At 36.3% G+C, this 21,174-nt stretch overlaps 1 protein-coding gene across 4 annotated transcripts in view; it reads left to right on the top strand.

The window, feature by feature from the left end:
* Positions 1–21,174, top strand: part of MED13L (mediator complex subunit 13L) — a 291,782-nt gene that overhangs the window by 217,428 nt on the left and 53,180 nt on the right. For all 4 annotated transcript variants that reach the window (XM_082355688.1, XM_082355690.1, XM_082355687.1 and 1 more), the window contains exons 5-8: positions 12,484–12,629; positions 15,534–15,728; positions 16,095–16,283; positions 20,236–20,401. In XM_082355688.1, coding sequence (XP_082211814.1) covers positions 12,484–12,629; positions 15,534–15,728; positions 16,095–16,283; positions 20,236–20,401 — 696 coding nt within the window. The remainder of the gene's footprint in view (positions 1–12,483; positions 12,630–15,533; positions 15,729–16,094; positions 16,284–20,235; positions 20,402–21,174) is intronic.

Genomic DNA, 21,174 nt, shown 5'->3' with positions numbered 1-21,174 from the left:
TATCCTCTCAGCTGAATTTTACCTCATTAGGAGAAATTGCTTTTAACTGTTAAGAATCAAAGTTAATTCTGTTCAGAATTTGTTTAACATATTGCTAAACCTGTAGCTATCTTTGACTTCATAGTTTTAAGTACACTATAAGAAAAGTATAGAAGCATCTTATGTTTATTTTTGTTCATTTTAGCCAACAGATTTATTTTTCTTATATTAGGGTTAGGGGAGTTGGGATTGCAAGCAGTGCTGATGATTAAAGGCTGCACTGTGTTTTGAATAAAGAAGAGAAAAAACAAGCTTCTGGTGTAGGCCTGTGGCATGGGAAGAGTATGGAAGATAAATACTTGCTGATAATAGCATTCTACCAAATAAGTGTCAGCTCCAATTTTATTTTCCTTTGCTGGGAAAGCTGTGACCTCCTTTGCGTACTGGTGAGTGAGACATTTTGCAGCAAAGCTGAATATAAAAGGCCCTGCTCTCTGGTAGGTTAATGCCAAATTTTGGAAAGCCTTTAAAGAACTTGCCAAGCTACATTGAGTGTCAGCTGCTAGATCTGAAATAGAGCAATACAAAAAGTTAGATGTTCTTCCTGCTTTACTGTAGACAGTATCTTAAAAATATAGCTAGAACCGTCACTGTAAATAGAGACATAAAATAATTTTGTTGTTGTGCTGTTTCTTTATGTATTAGCTCTCATTAAATACATACTATAACATAACTCTGTAACACTATCAGTTCCTTAAATATTGGTTTGGCCAAAAAGTTCGTTCAGGCCTTTTGGTAACATGTTATGGAGTAGAATTAGGGTATGAGACAGAAAGAAAATCTCAACATGGATCCTTCCCTCCTTTACCTGCCTCATCTTGTTCTAGAAGTATTTAAGGTAGTTTACATATAATAAATATAATGAGGCAAGAAAAAATAATAAGGGTTGATACTCATATGTGATGGAAACTGTAGTAATGGAGTATGGAAAAATAACAGTCTATGAAAGCAGAAAGGCTATATACCTAGCACTTATTTGTTAACAGATTTCCTTTCTATTTTTGTCTCTGTTTTTTTGTTTGACCACATAGGTAAAGTCCTACTTGCTGCTGTTCACCTGATGAATGGCAGCACAGTGGAATTCCCATCTGCTTTATGCTTTTTGGCAGGTTATTTCTCCCACTGTGAGCTGCTTGTGGGAATCTAGACAGATGTCAGAGGTCTGTCCCTATGTTTCTTTCAAGCTGGCAAGAACTCCACCATGTCTGTCACTCAGGCTCCTCCTCCAGCAGCAGAATCTGTCATGGTGGTTGGACATTTGTGTAAAATACCAAGTAAACAGTCACTGATTTTAAGATGTACTGTACAAATGTATTTTGTAGTTTGGGAAGATACAGCATTTCAGTTTAGCAGTAAAGAGTGACAGAGAAAGGCTAGTTTATGCTCTCAGGCATATATATAAAATCTTAGCTATTTTAGTGTCAGTTGATCCTTTTTTGTTCTTAGCGATATATAATGCCTAATTAGTACTTCATGAGAAAATGGTAGAAAAATGTATGTGGTTCCCTATACCCTTCCACTACTCTACTCCCCACCCCTACCCCCCAGTGCTGTTACTGTCTTTTAAAGTAACCAAAAAATAGATTAAAGGTTTTGTTTTATACTTAAAAAAAAAAAAAAAGAATCCAAGCACGTCTTAAAGTGAGCAGTAAAAGTACTTTAAAGGTTATGAGTTACCTAATGTAAATGTCACTTTAATCTGTATTCTCTGCCAGGCAGTCTCCCATTGAATTTTCAAAGGGTTATCCAGAGACTGAGACTAGATAACCTGGCCTAGTTTAGTAAACCTCAAGAGAGATTTTAATAAGATGACTTTCATAAGTCTCCTCAAATATTGTGTATATTAGCTTCTGATTTCCAAGCACACATCACTGACTAGAGCAGCTCCTATGTCTATTTTGGCATCTTGAAAATTATATAGTTTGTAGCATCAGGATGGGAACCCTCACACTCTTCCTGCCTTTGGATCAAAGATATACTGAGTCAGAGCCTCCACACTGTCATTTGCTTCTACTAAGTGAGATACCCAGGGAGAAACATTAAGTCCTTTAGGCCAGTAGAGCATTGTTTTTGCATTAATGCAAGAGGTGTTGCTGCTCTGTTACCACAGTGCCAGGAACAGTACCCTTGTGATGGGGAAGAATTAATGCACCACCACAGTCCCGAATTTACTGCTGAGGAGGACCGACTTAGCCTTGAGGTTGGAAGGGTAGAAAGGAACAGTCATAGAGCTTGCTGATTTAATTTCTCTTATATATATTATATTGCATGTGTGTGTATATTTATAAATATATACATATGTGTTGTATCACATATGTGTATACCTATATACTTGAAGAAAAATTGTTCACTGAGGCAATTTTGTATTGAAACAATGTAACTGGTAACTTTCTTAGAAGGGTGATTATTTATAGAGTTGTAATGATAATTTAACAGTTATAATGCAAGTACTCTCATTTAAAAAAAAAAAATTATGTGCCATTAACTTTCCTGGACATTTTCATTGCCTTTGTAATCAGGTTTAACTTCTAATTTAAAGGGAAGATACCTGAAATAGTGAGAGCATCTCAGGATTTTATAAAATAATTTAATCAACTCTTATTTGAATATTATATAATGTCACCATCTTTTCAAAAGGAGATGAAAGTTAAGACCTGTCCAGTAAGAGAAAGGTCAGTATGCCAGTGAGCAAAGGATCTCAACGTAGTCTTTGTGAAGGCTGACAAAGTAAATGGTATATTTTTAAGGAAAGGAAATGATAAAGTAACATTAGCAAAATATTCCCAAATGAGGATGTATAGAGTGAGGCAAATTACTTCTTGCAAGAGATTGGGTTAGTGACAACTTGGAAAATTTTAAGATAATAATTTCATAACACAGAAAGCATTTAGATGAAATTATCTAAATGCATTCTGTATTGGGAATCTGTTACCAAAACACTTTTACACTGTGAAAAGAACAGGAGTTTATTAATATTCATAATGCATTTTGAAAGAACATGTAATACTTGCATTCTGAAAACTCAATGTAAGAAGTAAAAAAAAAAAATTGTTCTTAAGATTTAGAATATTGTAAGAGAATAAAATGATTTAGAAGACAGTACTTCCTTTTTTGCATTTTTGCAAATCCTTTCCCAACTACACAGATGCAACCCACACCAACCCCCCTTGTGTTTCCTAAGTAAACATTTTTTAAAGTTTCCTTTTTTCTATCACTGGAAATTACATTCACCTCCTTCTATTAGTAATAATTAATCTTCCCACTTTAAAAATATTCATTGTGCACATCAACTGTTCTTGTTCTCCTCATGATGGAACTCGCTAAAGAAAAGTCATTTAGTCTTTGGTTATGACTAAAACTGCATTCATCCATTCAGTGACTATTAAGTGTTATATGTCTAGGTGCTGAGGATACAGAGGGCAGTGGGACAGACATGGTTCCTCCTTTCAGAGGGCTTACATTATGGTGGGGGAGACCATCAAAATAAATACTTGCAAATTATGACAAAGGCTTATGAAGGAAACAAATTGGGTGATGGAACCACTGGATGTATGAATTAATGTAGCAAGAGATGACACTGGAAGATAGATTGAAACCGGCTTTCTTGGAATATAGTTTAATTTTACTTACTGGACCCCTGAGAAGATAGAATTTGAGTCAATTATAACACTAAGATGGAATATATAATATTTTATAAATAACAGGAAAGTTTGTTTTGTTTTGGTTTTTTTGCTAGACCTCTCCTCATTCCCATGGGTTCATTTCATTCCTTCTATAAACTGTTAATTCTTTAAGGTTGCATAGGGTACAAACCAATATAAGATATTATAATTATATGATGAGGACCCTTTTTTTGAGATTTATTATTAAAGTACACAATTTTAACTGAGGGTAATCAGAATGTCTTAATCTTCGTATTTCTACCCCTTTGAAAGTCTCTGGGGTCTTGCTACCTTTTAAAGTTTTCAGGTACTTTGCTTAAGAAACTATAAAATACCCAAGGGCTGATTCTGGTCTTGTTTATTTCCACATGTCTAAGTCCAGCAGAGTGTTTGGTACAAGATAGGTAGGTGTGCTTGGTAAGTACTTGTTAATTAAATGGGTTCTTTTGATAGTATGGGTGCCAAACAAGGGTAAATACTCTTGGTAGCACAGAATGAAGAGGTCTGTGTGAAAAGAGCTTATATGAGAAGGCTCTATGGAGAAAGTAGAAGTGATATTGGAGTTTGAAAGATGGGATTTAAGGAGAAGGAAGGAGTAGGAAATTGTGTGGAGTTATAGGAATGTAGGTGGGATATGCACAAAGTATTAACCATTCCAAACTGGCTGTCATTGAGAGTTTATACATGGAAGTAAGGTTTTAAATACTACGTTAAAAAAAAAAGTGGGTTGTACCAGAGTCTAGAAGGCCTTGCCTGATATGAAGAGGGGTGTAGTTTTTTCTCTCTGGGCAGTGGGGACTATGACATGGGATTGATTTAGTAGTATAGATTTTGATAATAGATGTTTTAGGAGGACTGATTTGGCCATACTACTTAGAGTAGGTAATAGACAGAGTAAAGGAACAGAATTCCTCAATGGCATTTACAGAAGAGAATACCCTGTTGATCTGTATGGTTAGTCCTTATTAATTCTGTGTTAGTCTCCTTTCTAGTTCAGAGAATATAAACTATCTTGGGTCCCAAAGAGAGTCATACCATATTATACTCCATAGCTGTCAGTGATATCCCCCAAGCAGGTTCCCTCTAGAAGAACAGATAGAGGGATCGTCAGAAATTCTCAAGACTAGGGGTAGGTTTCCCCTAATAAATTCTTGGCTGGAATATCACAGCTTTTTTTCACCCTCATATTCTTCCCTGTCTCATGACTCAGAATTCCATCCATGGTTATTTCACACTCTCCAAATAAAATGCCAGAAAATTTTAGAAGAAAGGTACAAAGTATCACAAACTCAAGTAAGTGATTAATGCAGCATCTACCCAGTCCAAGCACCATGCTAAGTATGGGGGTCCAAAATGATAGATAAAACATGATTTTTGTCCTCACAAAACTTAGTCAGATGGACTAGACATAAAACTTAAGAACACTGAGGTGCTTTGACTGAGATATATACAGAGTAGTTTGGGAGCATTTTGCCTATTCTGGGGCTTTAGAGATGATTTCTTGAAAGAGATGAGTAGGAATTAGATGAAGGAGAGGGGAAGTTTATTCTAGACAAAAGAACAGCATGAACAACAACAAAAAAAGGCATTTGCAGTAAGTGTCCAGTCTTGGTGCCCAGTGGTCAGTGCCTCAGGTTCCTTCATCGTTTTGGTTTTCAGGATTGTTTGATGGTGACCCTCCCTCCTTGCATAGGCATCTTCCCTACTTCCCTTCCTCGAATCAGTTGGCTTAGTGGTTTGTTTTCTTTTAGTGTGCTCAAAGAACAAGTTTTGATTTTGTTTTTTAAATAAAGGATACATTTCTTTTTTTAAATTAATTTATTTTATCACTGGCTGTGTTGGGTCTTCGTTGCTGCGCGCGAGCTTTCTCTAGTTGCAGCGAGCGGGGGCTACTCTTCGTTGCGGTGCATGGGCTTCTCATTGCAGTGGCTTCTCTTGTTGCGGAGCACGGGCTCTAGGCACGTGGGCTTCAGTAGTTATGGCACACGGGCCCAGTAGTTGTGGCTTGCGGGCTCTAGAGCGCAGGCTCAGTAGCTGTGGCACATGGGCTTAGTTGCTCCGCAGCATGTGGGATCTTCCTGGACCAGGGCTCAAACCCGTGTCCCCTGCACTGGCAGGCAGATTCTTAACCACTGCACCACCAGGGAAGTCCAAGTTTTGATTTTGTTAATCATTTCTATTGCCTCTCTTCTTCCCCCCGCTGTTTTTGTGTTTTGTCATTATTTTCATCCTTCTATTTCCATTGAGTTGACTGTTTTTTGTTGTCTCCCCGTCCAACTTCTTGATTTAAAAACTTATCTCACTTATTTTAAGACTTGCTTTTAGGCATATAAGGATATAAATTACTCTCAAAGCACTGCATCTCTCAGATTTTGACGTGTATTACTTTTGTTGTCATTCAGTTTAAAAAACTTTTTGATTTCCATTGTGATTTCCTCTGTAACCCATGATTTATTTAGGGAGTACATATTCAAGTTTCCAAACAAAGGGATTTTACTTTAACCTTTATTTTTTAAACTGTTGATTTCTAACTGAATTGCACTGTGATTAAAGAATTTATAGTCTGTGTGATATCAATTCTTTGAAATTTAGGACTTGTCTCGTATCCTAGTTCCCAGTCCTTTCTTGTACATCTTCCATGTGTCCTTGGAAAGAGAATAGATTATTTCTTGAAAGCCAACATATATATTTAAGTTTGTATATTTTTGTCTTTTTTTTTTTTTTTTTTGGTACTCTGAATAATTTGCTTATTAAATACTGAGAAAAGTGTGTTAAAATATTTATCAAAGATTTATAAGTTTCTCCTTGTAATTCTACCATTTTTTTCTTTATATATTTCTAAGTTATGTTGCATACCATATGGCTGTGTACTTACACACTCAGGATTGTTTAAATTTCTTATTGGATTCCTCTGTTTATTATTCTGTAATGATGAACCTAAGTTTTAAAAATATTTTGTTTATTGCTGTTTCTATACCAGCTTTATTTTTATTTGGATTTACTTGGAATATCATTTTCTACTCTTTTTTTTTTTTGGTGTGGTTTGATTTTGTATGTCTTGTGTAAGCATTATATAGATGGATTTATTATTTTTCAGCCATTCTGATGATCTTTATCTTTTTGATAGGCAGAGAGGGAACAAATTATATCCGTATTTCCAAATTCATCTTACAGTTGTCTTCATTTTCACTATGATGCAGCCATTAAAATGTTTTTAAATTTTTTTAAATTTCCTTTTTTAATCAACTATAATAAAAATTTTTTTAAAGAATAAATGTTTGAAAAATTTCCTTTTTTAAATTTCCTTTCCTTTTAAAAAGGAAATATCTCTAATTCAATATCTTTGCACATATAATTTTCTTAAGATTCAAACCTCAGTTTAAATGCTCCCCCTTCTTTCAGAGAAATTTTTCTCTTGACCTATTCCTTTTTAAAATAGCACTCCCATTATTTTATATCTTAGTATATTTATTATTTTTTTCTTTTTTCTTTTTTATTTCTTTTATAACACAAAAGTTATTTATAGACAGGTTATTTAGTGATACTAGTATTAATACTACTATTATACTAATCATTTTATTTACATCTTGATTATTTGATCTTAGTCAATAGAGGGAGAAAGATAAAGGAGCCCTAAAGGAGTAACATGCTCAAGTGAAGAGCAAGTAAAGAGGTAGAAATAAAGACTACTCAGGAGTGGCAGAGAATGAGAATGGGAGTACTTTTAGAGAGAATAGGAAATCTGTAATCCTCTAGGACTCTGGGGAAGAGTGAGGTAAGTGTAACTACACACATGTTTAAGGCAAAAAGGAGGTTAAATGAAGAATTGCCTACATCAGACCTTATTTACTGAGTAAAGAGGGGAGAATAAACGGAGCTGAGAACGTTGGAATATTTGTTAAGTGGAGCACCCTAAAAGAACAGGGGTTAGGCTCCAACTTTAGTTAGGGTGAAATTACAATGTGTATTCATTTGAATAGTACCTTCTGGTCCATGGCAGTAGGGGGTTAATAGAAATGATGCAGGGAGTGACTTAAGTTACGAAGTATGTGGTCATGCTGATGATGGGGAATGTATTATACAGGGCGAAGGTAGCATTGACCTAAGGTAGAAACATCAAAGGTAGAAACATCATGAATGCACTGTGAACACCATGTTAAGAGGGGGACCTGAATTCTTATTCCAGCTGTGCTCTAAACTATTGTGTAACTTTGGGCACAGATTTGCCTTCCCCCGAATTAGAAAGGGGTTGAGCCTGATCATCTCTAAAGCCCTTTTCAATTTTCAGGTGATGAGAGTGTATGAAATAGATGGAGTTGAGTGATTAAAGGTTCAGGTAAAAGTGGGTAATGGGTGAGAAGAAGCAAGAACATGTATGAAGCTTGTAATAAGTTTTACCTCCTAACTTTGTAATAAATGTTACAAAGTTCATTGTAATCAATGAACTTGTTTTCAGTGTTCATTCACAATTCTTTTTTTTTTTTAATTTTGTTTGTTTATTTATTTATTTATTTTTGGCTGTGTTGGGTCTTCGTTTCTGTGCGAGGGCTTTTTCCACTTGCGGCGAGGGGGGGGCCACTCTTCATCGCGGTGCGCGGGCCTCTCACTGTCGTGGCCTCTCCCGTTGCGGAGCACAGGCTCCAGATGCGCAGGCTCAGTAGTGTGGCTCACGGGCTTAGTTGCTCCGCGGCATGTGGGATCTTCCCAGACCAGGGCTTGAACCCGTGTCCCCTGCATTGGCAGGCAGATTCCCAACCACTGCGCCACCAGGGAAGCCGTTCATTCACAATTCTGATCTCATTTACCTAAATAAAAATATAAGTTGGTAGAGATAGAAAGTAGTATTCTCATTTATAGACAATCTAGCTAGAGGAAAGATCACTAAATTTCAAGTCTAAGTCCAGCTGTGTTTCTAAGAATGGCATTCACAAGCCACAGTTTTTATCCTTATTTTCTCATCTATAAATTAGGTGGGTTGACTTCTGTATCATACTGCCTGAATTTTACTTTTAGGCAGGTTTCTAGGTCAGGGTAATATGGTAGTTGTTATGTATCTGCATTTTATAAAGACATTTGACATATTAATCTTTTAGATTGTCCTTTGTAGACAAGAAATAGTAAATGTGTGACAGCACTTGGGAGAATTTGCAACTTGGGAATTACCTCACAAAATGACACAGGATTCTTTCCTCAGTATAGTCTTTTTCACCGTTTTTAGCAATGACATGGATAAAGATATTGATGGCTTGCTGATTAAATATCCTATATGCTGGATAACAGAATCAAAATCAAAGATGATCTCAGCAGGCTTCAACTAAGAGCCAAATGTGGCGAGATGAAACGCTGTGGATTCCTCTAGTTGGGCCAGCAAGCACACTGTACAAGATGAGAGGCAGGGGCTTCCTTCAGATCTTGCCTCCATTACTTCTGTGTGACACGTGGCCCCACATGCAAAAAGTATAAAAGAATATTGTGAATTCTTTCTTTATCCTGGAGTCATGCCACTTCATTCCCCAAAGGCAACCAAAATTATTAGGTTTTTAAGTGTATACTCTCTGAGAAATTGTATGCCAGGGTAAGCAAATTGTGTGTGCATCCATTTTCCTCCCCACTTTCCCATTTTTATACAAATGGGAGTATATTATTCACGGCTGTTTTGTACCTTGTTTTTTCCTTATCTTTATGAGTTTATGTTGGAGGTTTTTATGTATCCTGATTATTTTCTTTTAAGTGGTTGCACAGTATTATTTTGTAGGGATGTATCATGGTTTAGTTAACCAGTCCTTCACTAATGGGCATTTTGGCTGTTTTTAGTCTTTATTACAAGCAATGCTGTAGTTAATAACGGAACAATAGTTTTATCTGTGGAGTAAAGTCTTAGAAGTGGTATTGCTAGGTTAGAGAGAATTCCACTCTCTCGTGTCAGAGTTGTCCTCCTTGCCCTCTTGTTTCATGTAATATTAGAGAAAAATAAATTTTATAGCTGGAAAAAGGTTTATGTACCATGAAGTTCAGTGATTCTCAAAGTGTGGTCCGTGGGCTAGGAGTAGCAGCAGCAGCGTCACTGAGAACTTGGTAGAAATGTAGCTTCTTGGGGCCCATCCTGGACCTTCTGAATTATTACTTCTGGGGGGCCCAGCAATTTGTGCCAGCAGCTGATTTTACATATGAGGAAACTATGATCAGAACAGTGAAGTAACATACCAAACATTATATAGTTACTGGTGGCTTCTGTTGTATTTCACCCATAACTTGCTCTTTTTCTTGTGTAGTTTTGTCTCTTTTAAAAAACATGTTGTGTTTTTAAAGTTATCAATATAAAAAATAGGTCATTGATTCACTTCCTACCTTTTTCATTTGTGCTTCTCTGTGTCTTTTGGGACATAGCAAATTCAGATGAATGCTATTTTGAGGTTTTTATCACGATTCTTTAGACTTAGCTGACTTTTAAAACCAAACCTTAAATTGGCTCCCTGCTATTTTTTACATTCAAGACTTTTGGTTGTCTCAGGGGTGACCTCTGACTTCTTTTCCAGACTCCTTTCCCGTCATGTCATGTCTCTCCTCCTTTTAGAATTTCTAAGCTATATCCTGTTCTCACTGCGTCTACTCCTTGCCTCATATTTCCTCTCTTTTCTCTCTACACTGAAATCAGACTTTCATTTGATTTCATCTTCTTGAAGCATTTGGATCTTCCAAATTGAAAAAATTAGTATCCTTTAGCCTTCCCATAGCATTTTGGTTTTTCTATTTCTGTATTTGTGCTTGGCTTTATTTTGTTAATATGCATTTATATCAGTCTTTTGTTAGTTTATATGCTCCTTGAGGACAAGGATCGTATTTTATTTGTTGTCACTTCAGGCTTCTTGCACCATTCTCCTCACTTACTGGTTGATAGACAAATGTTGGTTGCATTTGTGTTCAGTGGAATGAGAACATACTCTGGGCTGTACTCACTCAGTATCTGTAACTCTAACCAGTTGTCTTATAAATATTCTGATGACTGCATAGGATAGTAGGCACAATAGGGATAAGTCAGCTCCAGCTCCTCCACTGAATTTTCCAAATGGAAAATTACAAATCCACAATCAGTTGATCTGTATTTTGGTGTTCTTATGTGCCTGGCATAATGTTGTGCATGGAGGATGATATGTTTTCAGTGTCATTTCCATAAATAAAGGACAGCACATTTTTACTATTGATACTGCTTTATACCTATATACATGTAAATTACATGCATTGTTCCTCTTTGTGAACTTGAAACTTAGATGTATGGTGTTAAGGAGATGTTTAAATTTTTCAAAATTCTTAACAAAATTTTAGTTGCTATCTTAAGATTAAGATACTCTGTTGTGGGGCTTCCCTGGTGGCGCAGTGGTTGAGAATCTGCCTGCCAATGCAGGGGACACGGGTTCGAGCCCTGGTCTGGGAAGATCCCACATGCCGCAGAGCAGCTGGGCCCGTGCGCCACAAATACTGAGCCTGCGCGCCTGGAGCCTGTGCTCCGCGACAAGAGAGGCCACGACAGTGAGAGGCCCGCGCACCGCAATGAAGAGTGGCCCCCGCTCGCCGCAACTAGAGAAAGCCCACGCACAGAGGCGAAGACCCAACACAGCCAAAAATAAATAAATAAACAAATAAATTTTTAAAAAAAAAGATACTTTGTTGTGCTAAATACCCAAATATCAAGACTAGGTGTTTCCTATTGACGAAGCTTCACATTCTAGTAAAATACAAAATTTTCTCAGATCATCTCAACATACTTGTCAAGGAAGAATATATATGCTTCACTGTGGGATAGAGTGAAAATTTTATCATTTTTATTTCAGTTTTTCTGTAAAGCATTATAATTTTATACTTAAATTTTAATTTTTTTGAGTAGTACTCAAAGTACACTTTATAATATTTTAGAGAACTTTTGAAAAGAAGGAAATGTTGGAGATGAGTTTTTAAATGGTGGTTGCCTGGAATACAGTGATTTTGGTTCATCAGGCAAATGTTCTTATAAGCTGTCTTGAGAAATGGAGATGTTATGGGTGGCTTAGGGCCAAAGTTAACAACTTTGAAAGAATGTGCCACTATATTAATTTTGAAATTATTTTTCTCCAAGACACATCATTTTTTATCAATTTTTAGCTAACTGTGTGGAAAATGGAGAAGTGGAATGCTTCAATAAAATTTTGTGATCAGAGGTAAATTGTAAAAATTAAATATAATAGATTACCAGCCCATTTAGAGGCTCATATTACCTTAGCAGTTGTATATGGGGAATTTACATACAGCAGGGTTGTTGATTGCTGTTTTTAGATCAATAATTTTAACATTGTTGTAACATTGTAAGCTTGTAAATTTGATCTTATTGTTATGTCATACCAAACATATGCAAAACTCTTTTGTCATTGTTCTAGAGTCATTTAAAAGGCAGTTCAGATAGTAATACATGAGAAGGTAGAAAAATGTTATGATTTTTCTTCTGTCCTTAGGAGTTTATAGTGGCATGGGAGACTTTATGCAAAGGAAACAGAAAGCATTCTGCACAATAGCTTTCAATTTCAGAGTGGAACATAACTAATTTTTCTATTTATCTGGCATCTTTAATTTAGTTTGTCAAGTTATTGTTATTTGTCCACAGTCAACTAAAAGTTTGTGCTTATTAATATCATCAGGGGCAGGCTTTGCTGGATGGTAATAAGGTAAAGCTGTGTCACATCTGTAGTTCCTGTCTCTAGCACCTGTTTCCTACCAAAATGTAGAGCTGAGTTTCTCATTTTTTCTATTTTAGTGAGCATTTGTCCTGTGCTTTCACATTCTTTCTTCATGGGGAAAGTAATGTATGCACAAGTGTGGAGATTGCCCAACATCAGCCAATTTATTTGATCAATGAGGAGCATATACACATGGCTCAGTCTTCACCTGCACCATTTCAAGGTAAGTAAAAGATGATGTCCCTGCTCTCCACCCCTCCCCACCAAGTGGATAGCCACCTTTCCCAGTAACGTTTTACAGAATGAGATACTGTCTTGAATAGTTAAGCTAAGCAATAAGGATCGATTTCTGAAGAAGAAAGAGAAGACCACAAGTAAGTGATAATAGCTTGCTAGTTTTTTACTGAAAGCTTCTCACATACGACATGGTCTTATGCGTATTGAGGAATAAAATGTGGAGAATTTCCTTTATGTCAAAAGAGGATTAATAAGTATTTGAAAAATATAATCCAATGTGTAATTGACAAATATTATAAATTAAAGGTTTTCATTGTCCCATGGTTTTAGGAATGTAATGACTTACAGAAAATTACTGTTAAACTTTGTACTATTTGAAATTTCAACCAAAATCAAATTTCTAGAGTTGTGTAGTATGTAGTTTCTTCATTGATATTAATATCTTATTTTCTTTTAATTATAGACTACATTGTTTGTAGGTATTTGGTTGTAATTTAACTTACATTCATATTTTCATTAGTTCTCAACTAATCACCTGGATATCACCAAAATAATGCTTTGTCCCTTTTTCTCTAGATGTGCATTCTAAAGCTTTGGTTTTGTGTTTGGAATTCATAATTTTCTATGGATAACTATTTTTAAATGTTATAATATTAAATTGAACCATATAGAAATATCTTTTTTAGTTCAATCTGATTTATCAGTTCTAGCGATGTCTGGTTGAAACAGTCTTAGTATATCACAAAATGTAATTTAAAAAAATTTTTTAATAAAATTGGCAAGTATTTTTATTGATATAATAGTTTGTCAAATGAGTGTTTAGCCTGCATATTATTTATGATGGCTTTTTGGTTTCCTACAAATTATTCTGATTTAATTTGATGAAAGCATCTTTTTCTTACCTTAAAGATTATTAAGTTTTTTTTAAGGTAAAAAAGAACATTGAACCTCATGTAATTGTGTCCTGATTATTGCCTACATTTTCCTCCATCTTGCAACACATTTTAAGCTATCTACTTTATTATTCTGTAGTTTTTGGATGTTTTATGTATGAACTGCTATGTAATTCGAAACGACCCAATTCTCAAACCGTACACTTAAGAGTTGTACAGTATGTGCATATTTTAAAACTGTGTTATTTAAATACTGTGTCAGGATTATTTAAGTACCGTGTTTCCTTCTTCTAGAGTCATTTAAAAGGCAGTTCAGATAGTAATACATGAGATTATTTAAATACTATGTTTCCTTGACTCTGAAAGTGAGGATCATCTGACTTTAGATTTTTTAAATTAATTTATTAATTTATTTATTTATTAATTTATTTATTTTTTGGCGTTGGGTCTTCGTTGCTGTGCGCGGGCTTTCTCTAGTTGTGGCGAGCGGGGGCTACTCTTTGTTGCGGTGCGTGGACTTCTCATTGCCGTGGCTTCTCTTTGTTGCGGAGCACAGGCTCTAGGCACGCAAGCTGCAGTAGTTGTGGCACACGAGCTTAGTTGCTCCGCGGCATATGAGATCTTCCTGGACCAGGGCTCGAACCCGTGTCCCCTGCATTGGCAGGAGGATTCTTAACCACTGTGCCACCAGGGAAGTCCCTGACTTTAGATTTTGTCAAGCAAAATAAAAGCATTTACTTATGATAATAACAGAGGGCATTACTAGTCATGAGGAAAGATAGTATTGGCAATACCAGGTCCCTATAGACTACTTATTTTAAATCTTAATGGTTTCTTACTAATACCTTGAGTCATGGAAGACTTTGTGGGGCATTATCCTGCCTATTTCCCGTGATTGGTGTGGAGAAGGTACATTCTTAGGGCAGGTGTTGGCATATAGATAATTATAGTGAACATAATTAACCATATTGATGTGGAGATTTCCAAGAAGTGTTAAAACAGGAAAATTGCCCTTGATTATGTGTGTTGGTTAGATCAGTATTTTTATCCCATTTGGATCAGTACGGAACAGCAGAAAGGCAACACGAAATATGTGATGTCTACAGCCATCTCTGTCTTGATTGATGTGATACATCATCCAGCTGTTAGAAAAATAAAGCCATCCCCAAAAAAGGACCTCCCAGTTAATGCCTATGCTGAGATTTTTTTATAAATCAGGATTAAGGAAAAGTGACCTTTATCCCCAGAAAAGTGTTATTCGGAAGGTCACAATACTCACCATGAGACTAAGAACTGGCTGAGTTATACAGTATTACATTAACTACATTTTTGTGTCTAGCTCAGTGAAAATGACATCAAGGTCAAACAGTGAAAGAATAAGAGAGAGGGACTTTGAGTCCTTTACTTTGCGTAAAATAAATTTTATTTAGAGTTGTTTAATCAGCAGACCTCCAAAACAGTCATAATTGAAATTATACATAACATTATGTTTCAGACTTGGTCCATTAAGACTTTCCTGGTACTAGATGTTTTATGTATATATTATTTTAAAATTACCTCAAATATTTAGGAAGTCTCAGGAAACATAGGAAGAATGTTCAAGTCCTAGACTGGTTTTGGGGTATGTGTATTGAATGGTCTTCTTCTGTCATGGAAGATTCAGTATTCACCTTGTATAAGCTATTACCAAACAGATGTTTATATGCTTTAATGTATAGATAGTTTATATATTGTGTGTTGATATAGCTGTCAGACAGTGTTATACCTCCCCCATCTGATTTCCTTCAAAAATTGATTTGAGTTGAGAGGCATATAAATAAGAAGTACTAAAATGAGAAAGTTTTAAAAATTACACTTTAAAAGGAGTTAGGAAATAAAGAGCAATATACATTAAGTGATACTATGCTTCACCCTAAAAATTACCATACATGTAGCATTACACTTAAGCAGGAATTATTACTGTGATCTGTAACATATGTTTCTCCTCTCTGCTTTAGTACTGGTAAGTCCTTATGGCTTAAATGGCACGCTAACAGGCCAAGCATACAAGATGTCAGACCCAGCCACCCGTAAGTTGATTGAGGAATGGCAGTATTTCTACCCAATGGTGCTGAAAAAGAAAGAAGAATTGAAAGAAGAGGAGGAGTTGGGGTATGATGATGATTTCCCCGTGGCAGTAGAAGTAATTGTTGGTAAGAGAAAATATTTTGCCTGAAGAACTTAATTCTATCTTCTTCATCTTCCTTAATTTAAAAAGATAATCATTGAGATTCATCAAAAATAATCTCCATAATTTTCCCATCTTTTTGAATTCTCTTGACACGGTGGTATTTGCTGAGTAGTTATCTTGCCTGAAGCACCAATGGTCCCCGTATTCCAAATGCTATTATGATAATGTTGGAACACATGTTTAAATAGCTATTAACTTATGAAAGGACGAAACCTATCACTTTTGGCAGTACCTAGTGAGTTTTGACTCTGACCACTGGAATAATGAATTTGGCGGTTGAATGTGAACTTTTTCTCAGGCCTGGTGCTCTCTCTCTCTTTCCTCACAGGTGGTGTTCGGATGGTTTATCCTTCAGCTTTTGTTTTGATCTCTCAGAATGACCTCCCAGTTCCTCAGAGTGTTGCTGGTACCGGAGGCCATATTACAGTTGGGCAGCAGGGACTTGGTAGTGTGAAGGACCCAAGTAACTGTGGGGTGCCGCTCACCCCGCCCACCTCTCCAGAACAGGCTGTCATAGGTGAGTACAGTCCGGGTGTGGATCTCTTCCTGGGTGGAAGAGATCCCAGAAAATCATGTAGTTCCCTTGCCATGGAACAGATGAGAAAACACATTGAGAAATTCCTGGTGGAAGAGATGGAGATAGAGTAATGTGGTGATTCTACAAAATGGAGAAGGAAAATTGTAAACAAACAGAATTTATGAGCTTCAGAATTTTAATTGTGCCTGTATTAGTCTTTACTCCAATTACACAGTTTAATTGTTTCTCGTAAGTTCTCCACGTGCATCTGCTCTTTTATACTGATGTGGGTGCATTTAGGAGACAAGATGTGAGTTGCTTTTCTTTCTTTTTTTTTAAAAAAAAAAACAAATGGAAAATACTAAATCAGAGAATAGTTGATGCCTTTGCCCAGTTGGCTGTTGCCAGCCAGTGACAAGTCTTGGATGAATTCTCTTTCCTTATTATATTATAAAGTTAGTCTAACATCCAGGATCTCTGAATAAATGCCTTGTCCTTTCAATAATCTGTCTACAGTAATGACAAATATTAATTACATTTGAAAAATTTGTCAATTTCAACATTCTTCCTTCTTGGAAAAATACAGAAATTGTTTAATTTGGGAGAATGTTGCCTTCTTTGTTGAGTAGTATATATCCTATATTAACTTTTTTGTTGTTGTAGTTGACTTCATTTTAATTGAAAATCTAGTCACCAAGAAAAGGATACTCATCATACTTGAGCTGAAATGAGATTAATTATAGGTATTTAATGTGGGCCGTGTTGGCAGGAGCATCAGAGTAGATAAAGCCTTGGGTGCTAAACTTTGAAAACAGACTGTCAGGCATGATACATGCTCATCATGTGGTAATTTTCGTGAGGGTTAGATAAGACAGGTTTTCAGAGTTTCTAGCATAGCGCTTGGCATGTAGTGGCATTCAGTAAATGTTCATGGTTAAATAATATATTGGGGAAAAGTATAGACTTTGTGATTGAATCTAATTTTAAAACCTAGCTGTAGTTTCAACTAGGTGAGTGACCTTATTTAATTCTCATACTTGCTCTGAACACCAGTTTCCTCTGTTAAATACTATATAGTTTCCAGGGTTATTATGCATATTAGATCATGTACTTGACAGTGCTTGGTAAACAATAAAGCAGTATACAAACAGTAGTGTAAGAAATTTAAAGCAGTGCTCAAAACTCCAGTTTCAGCACACAGTATTAAGTTACCTGGAAGGAATTACTCAGATACTGTGTGGGAGACATAGAAATGGACAACACGTAGCCTTTGGGTTTTTTGGGGGATGGGGTGGGGAGGGGGAAGGGTTTGGCCGTGCCACATGGCTTGTGGAATCTTAGTTCCTCTGACAGGGATCGAACCCCTGCCCCTTGGAGTGGAAGCGTGGAGTCCTAGCCACTGGACCAGCAGGGAAGTCCCTAGCCTTTGTTTTTAAGAGCCTTGTAGTTGCTAAGATGGTGAAAAAATGTACTACGTCTGGCTCTAATACGGTAGAGCAGAGAATTTGGATGATCTCTTATGAAAGGATTTGCCATCAATCAGTTTTTATTGAAACTACTTTAAACTGAAAAAGCATAAAAATACTTGTACAGTTTTTTATAATAATATCATAGAGAAGATATATTAATAAAAAGTCTAGAATTACCAGTATTTTGAAAAATGTTAATCATATTTCATATCAAAGTTTGGATTTGGATTTTTAACAGTTAAACTTATGACAACTTATGTAGTATTTGTTTTTGTTTTGCCTGGTACTTAGTGAAATTTGTGTTCATCTTAAAACTGAAGGCCTGCTGTGTGCATGATGCCTTGACCTTTGATCAGTTTAGAACTCTAAATCCATAATTCAGAAAAAAGAAGTTTGGGGACTTCCTTGGCGGTCCAGTGGTTAGGACTCTGTGCTTCCACTTCAGGCGGCACGGGTTCGATCCCTGGTCTGGGAACTAAGATCCCACATGCCGTGTGGGGCAAAAAAAAAAGAGAGAGAGAAAACCTAAAAAAAAAAAAGAAGAAGTTGTTTTGTTATGGTGGGTTTCAAGTGTGTACTTTGTAACCATAGATATTCAGATTTCTTCCCTTCTAACTCTGTGTATGTCATTGTGCTAGGCCCTGGGTAAATAAATCTCTTGATGCCTCCTCATTCCCAAAAACAAACAAAAAAAACTAAATAAAAGTGACTGATATATTTGTCATAAAATTAATTTGTCCAAGTTTATACATCATAATAACGTTGACTTACAGCTTAGGACTCCTAATACTCCATCAGCAAGAGCCCTGCTCAACCTTGTCGCTCTGCACTTGACTGATGTTGAGCACTGCCGTGTTTTCCTAGACATAGGACAAAGTGGGCTACTTTGCCCCTTAAAATGGCCAGGAGTCTCCTAGATTAGCATGGATTCTCGGAGGGCCAAACAGTTCTGCCTCGTGTGGATAGGTACATCAGCTTGCGTTTTCTGTTTATGGAGATAATTGTGAGAAGAAACATTCAATATGCATTTAACAGCATGGAGTACAGTTCTCATTTAATTCCATATAAGGTCTAACTCACATTTTAGTTAAATCATTAAAAGCTACTGAAAAGCATTAACCCAACTTTAATCAGAAAAGATTCTGTGGCTTGCTTTCCCCATGCCCTCTCCTGTTTTCGTCATAAATAATTCCCTTATGATACCATGGATTTACGATCTGTTTGGCTGTATTGTAGGGTGTTTGGGGGCAAAGGGCTATGTTATCTACTTCTGTTTGTTTCTTCACTTTGCCTAGTTTTATAATAGGCATTTGAAAATCCACTGTAAAATCAAAATGATTTATTTTGTACCATGAACCAAGTCAGAGAACTTTTCAGATAAAGGTAGCAATGAAAGATCAAATTTCTTGTCTCCGTTAATTTATCTCATTTGTATTATAACAGTACTTTTCTGGGGAACAAGTTTCTGTTTCTAAGAATGTAAGCATTGGGGTTTGTTTTTTCTTTCTTTTTTTAAAAAATAGAGCTGAGACTAACCATTCAACTCATATAATGGTTGTTTTGCAGTGATACCAAGAATATTAGTTTGTGATATAAGGTTGTTTCTTTCTTTTTCACACGAGAGTGGAGGCCTTTCAGAGCGCTTAAAATTGATTATTTCAATCAAGATGTTTTGCATCGTAGTTCTATCAAGAGTAAAACCCACAATATGTTTATGAACTCAAATAGATAAAAGTAGTTGAATCAGAATTTAATACTGGAAATTGACTTCAGTATTTGTCTTGTATGAGACGGAAGTAGTAAAATACTTATAACCAATAACTAGTATTATCAGCAATTATAGTAGACATAGTAGAAAATGGATTACAATACCAAGTACAGTTGGAAAAACTAAGTGGAGTTATTAGAGAGAAACCAATGAATTTTTAATCCTCTGATATAAAATGTTGGGTCAACTTCTTTCAGTGTTTTAGTATTAAGCGTTCATAAGTAGTGTCAGGCATAAGGATGAACAGTTCCATACACAGATTTGAGATTTGACCTTCTTAAGAATTTCTTTCTCCTACCCAGGTCACTGCGTGCAGATGTTACACAGCCATTTAGCTACATGAGCATAAAGCTCCCTCTACTGTTTTGTTACTGCATTGGGCTTTAAAAATTCAAACAACCCATGCATGTTTATAGCTTTAATATTGTCATGTTTGAATCCTCCCATGTAAGTTGTCTCCGAGACCTGTGGAGTAGGAATGCCTCTGGATGGATGTGCCATTGAGGGTATGTGGGTGTGAGTATTGATGCGATTGAAAGCCATACTGATGCAAATTTACTCATAGCTACAGATAGTGTTATTGTCAGGGGGGGTAGCAGCAAAGCTACATGATCAGTTTCAACAATTAAATATTTATGTTAAATAAGCCAGCAGTCTGTGCACTAGGAGACCTTTTCAGAAAATTCTGACATTCCAAATTGTCTGTCTTTCCTAGGTGAGAGTGGAGGGACACAGAGTGCTGTCAGCCAGCTGGGTTCCCACGACGGGGGGATGATAACTGTGCACAGCCCGAAGAGGTCGGGGAAGATCCCTCCAAAGCTCCACAACCACATGGTCCACCGAGTGTGGAAGGAGTGCATCCTCAACAGAACGCAGCCCAAGTATGTTTTTTGCATTCTGTCTGGATGGTGGTTTAGTAACCATGTCTTTTATTACTACATGAAGAGGATCAATCACATTGTGCTCTTGTGTGACCAAACCCTGAGGGGGTCACTGGATTGTTAGTTCATCTTTTTGAACATAATAGGGTAAAATTCAAAACAAAGATGTTAAAATAATTTGACTATCCAGGAAAAATTTGAAGTTCCTGATCATCTCAAGATTGTCATGGTGTTCATCTGACATTTTTTAGCACAGCTGGCTCAGAGATTCACTCTGAGTGTCAGGACAGTAATTGTGGGTTTGGTTTTTCCCTGTATACCTACTAATGAATGTTTCCTGTTTACAAAGGGAAATGACCTTCTTTGCCATGTTTTCTATTATACATTAGCCTCATGCTTTAATTGACAATGCATTTCTGAACTGAACTGATGACAATTAGAGGGGTATGTAGTAGCTGCTGTGCTTCTGTTTGTTGACTTGGGGAAATTCTTTTCTTCCCCTACCCAACTTCCCTTCCTTGCCCCACCTCCCTCCCGTCCATCCCCTCTGACCTCCCTCCTTCCTTAACATATTTTTGGAAAAGAAGAGGAATTGATTCTAAGAAGAGATGGCTGGTGATTATTTTAATTGCATGAATGATAATGTCAAACAGTAGTCAGTAAATACTATTTCACTTATCAAGATTTACATAAAAATATTCAGCATATTTTCACATCTGTTTTGATATGACTGAGATGTCCAACTTTTTGACTGATACAGGTAAACAAAAGAG

Source organism: Balaenoptera borealis, assembly GCF_965194805.1.
Source record: "Balaenoptera borealis genome assembly, chromosome: 14".
Taxonomy (NCBI): domain Eukaryota; kingdom Metazoa; phylum Chordata; class Mammalia; order Artiodactyla; family Balaenopteridae; genus Balaenoptera; species Balaenoptera borealis.
The sequence above is the reverse complement of the archived record's forward strand: the minus strand, read 5'-3'. Positions and strand labels throughout refer to the sequence as shown.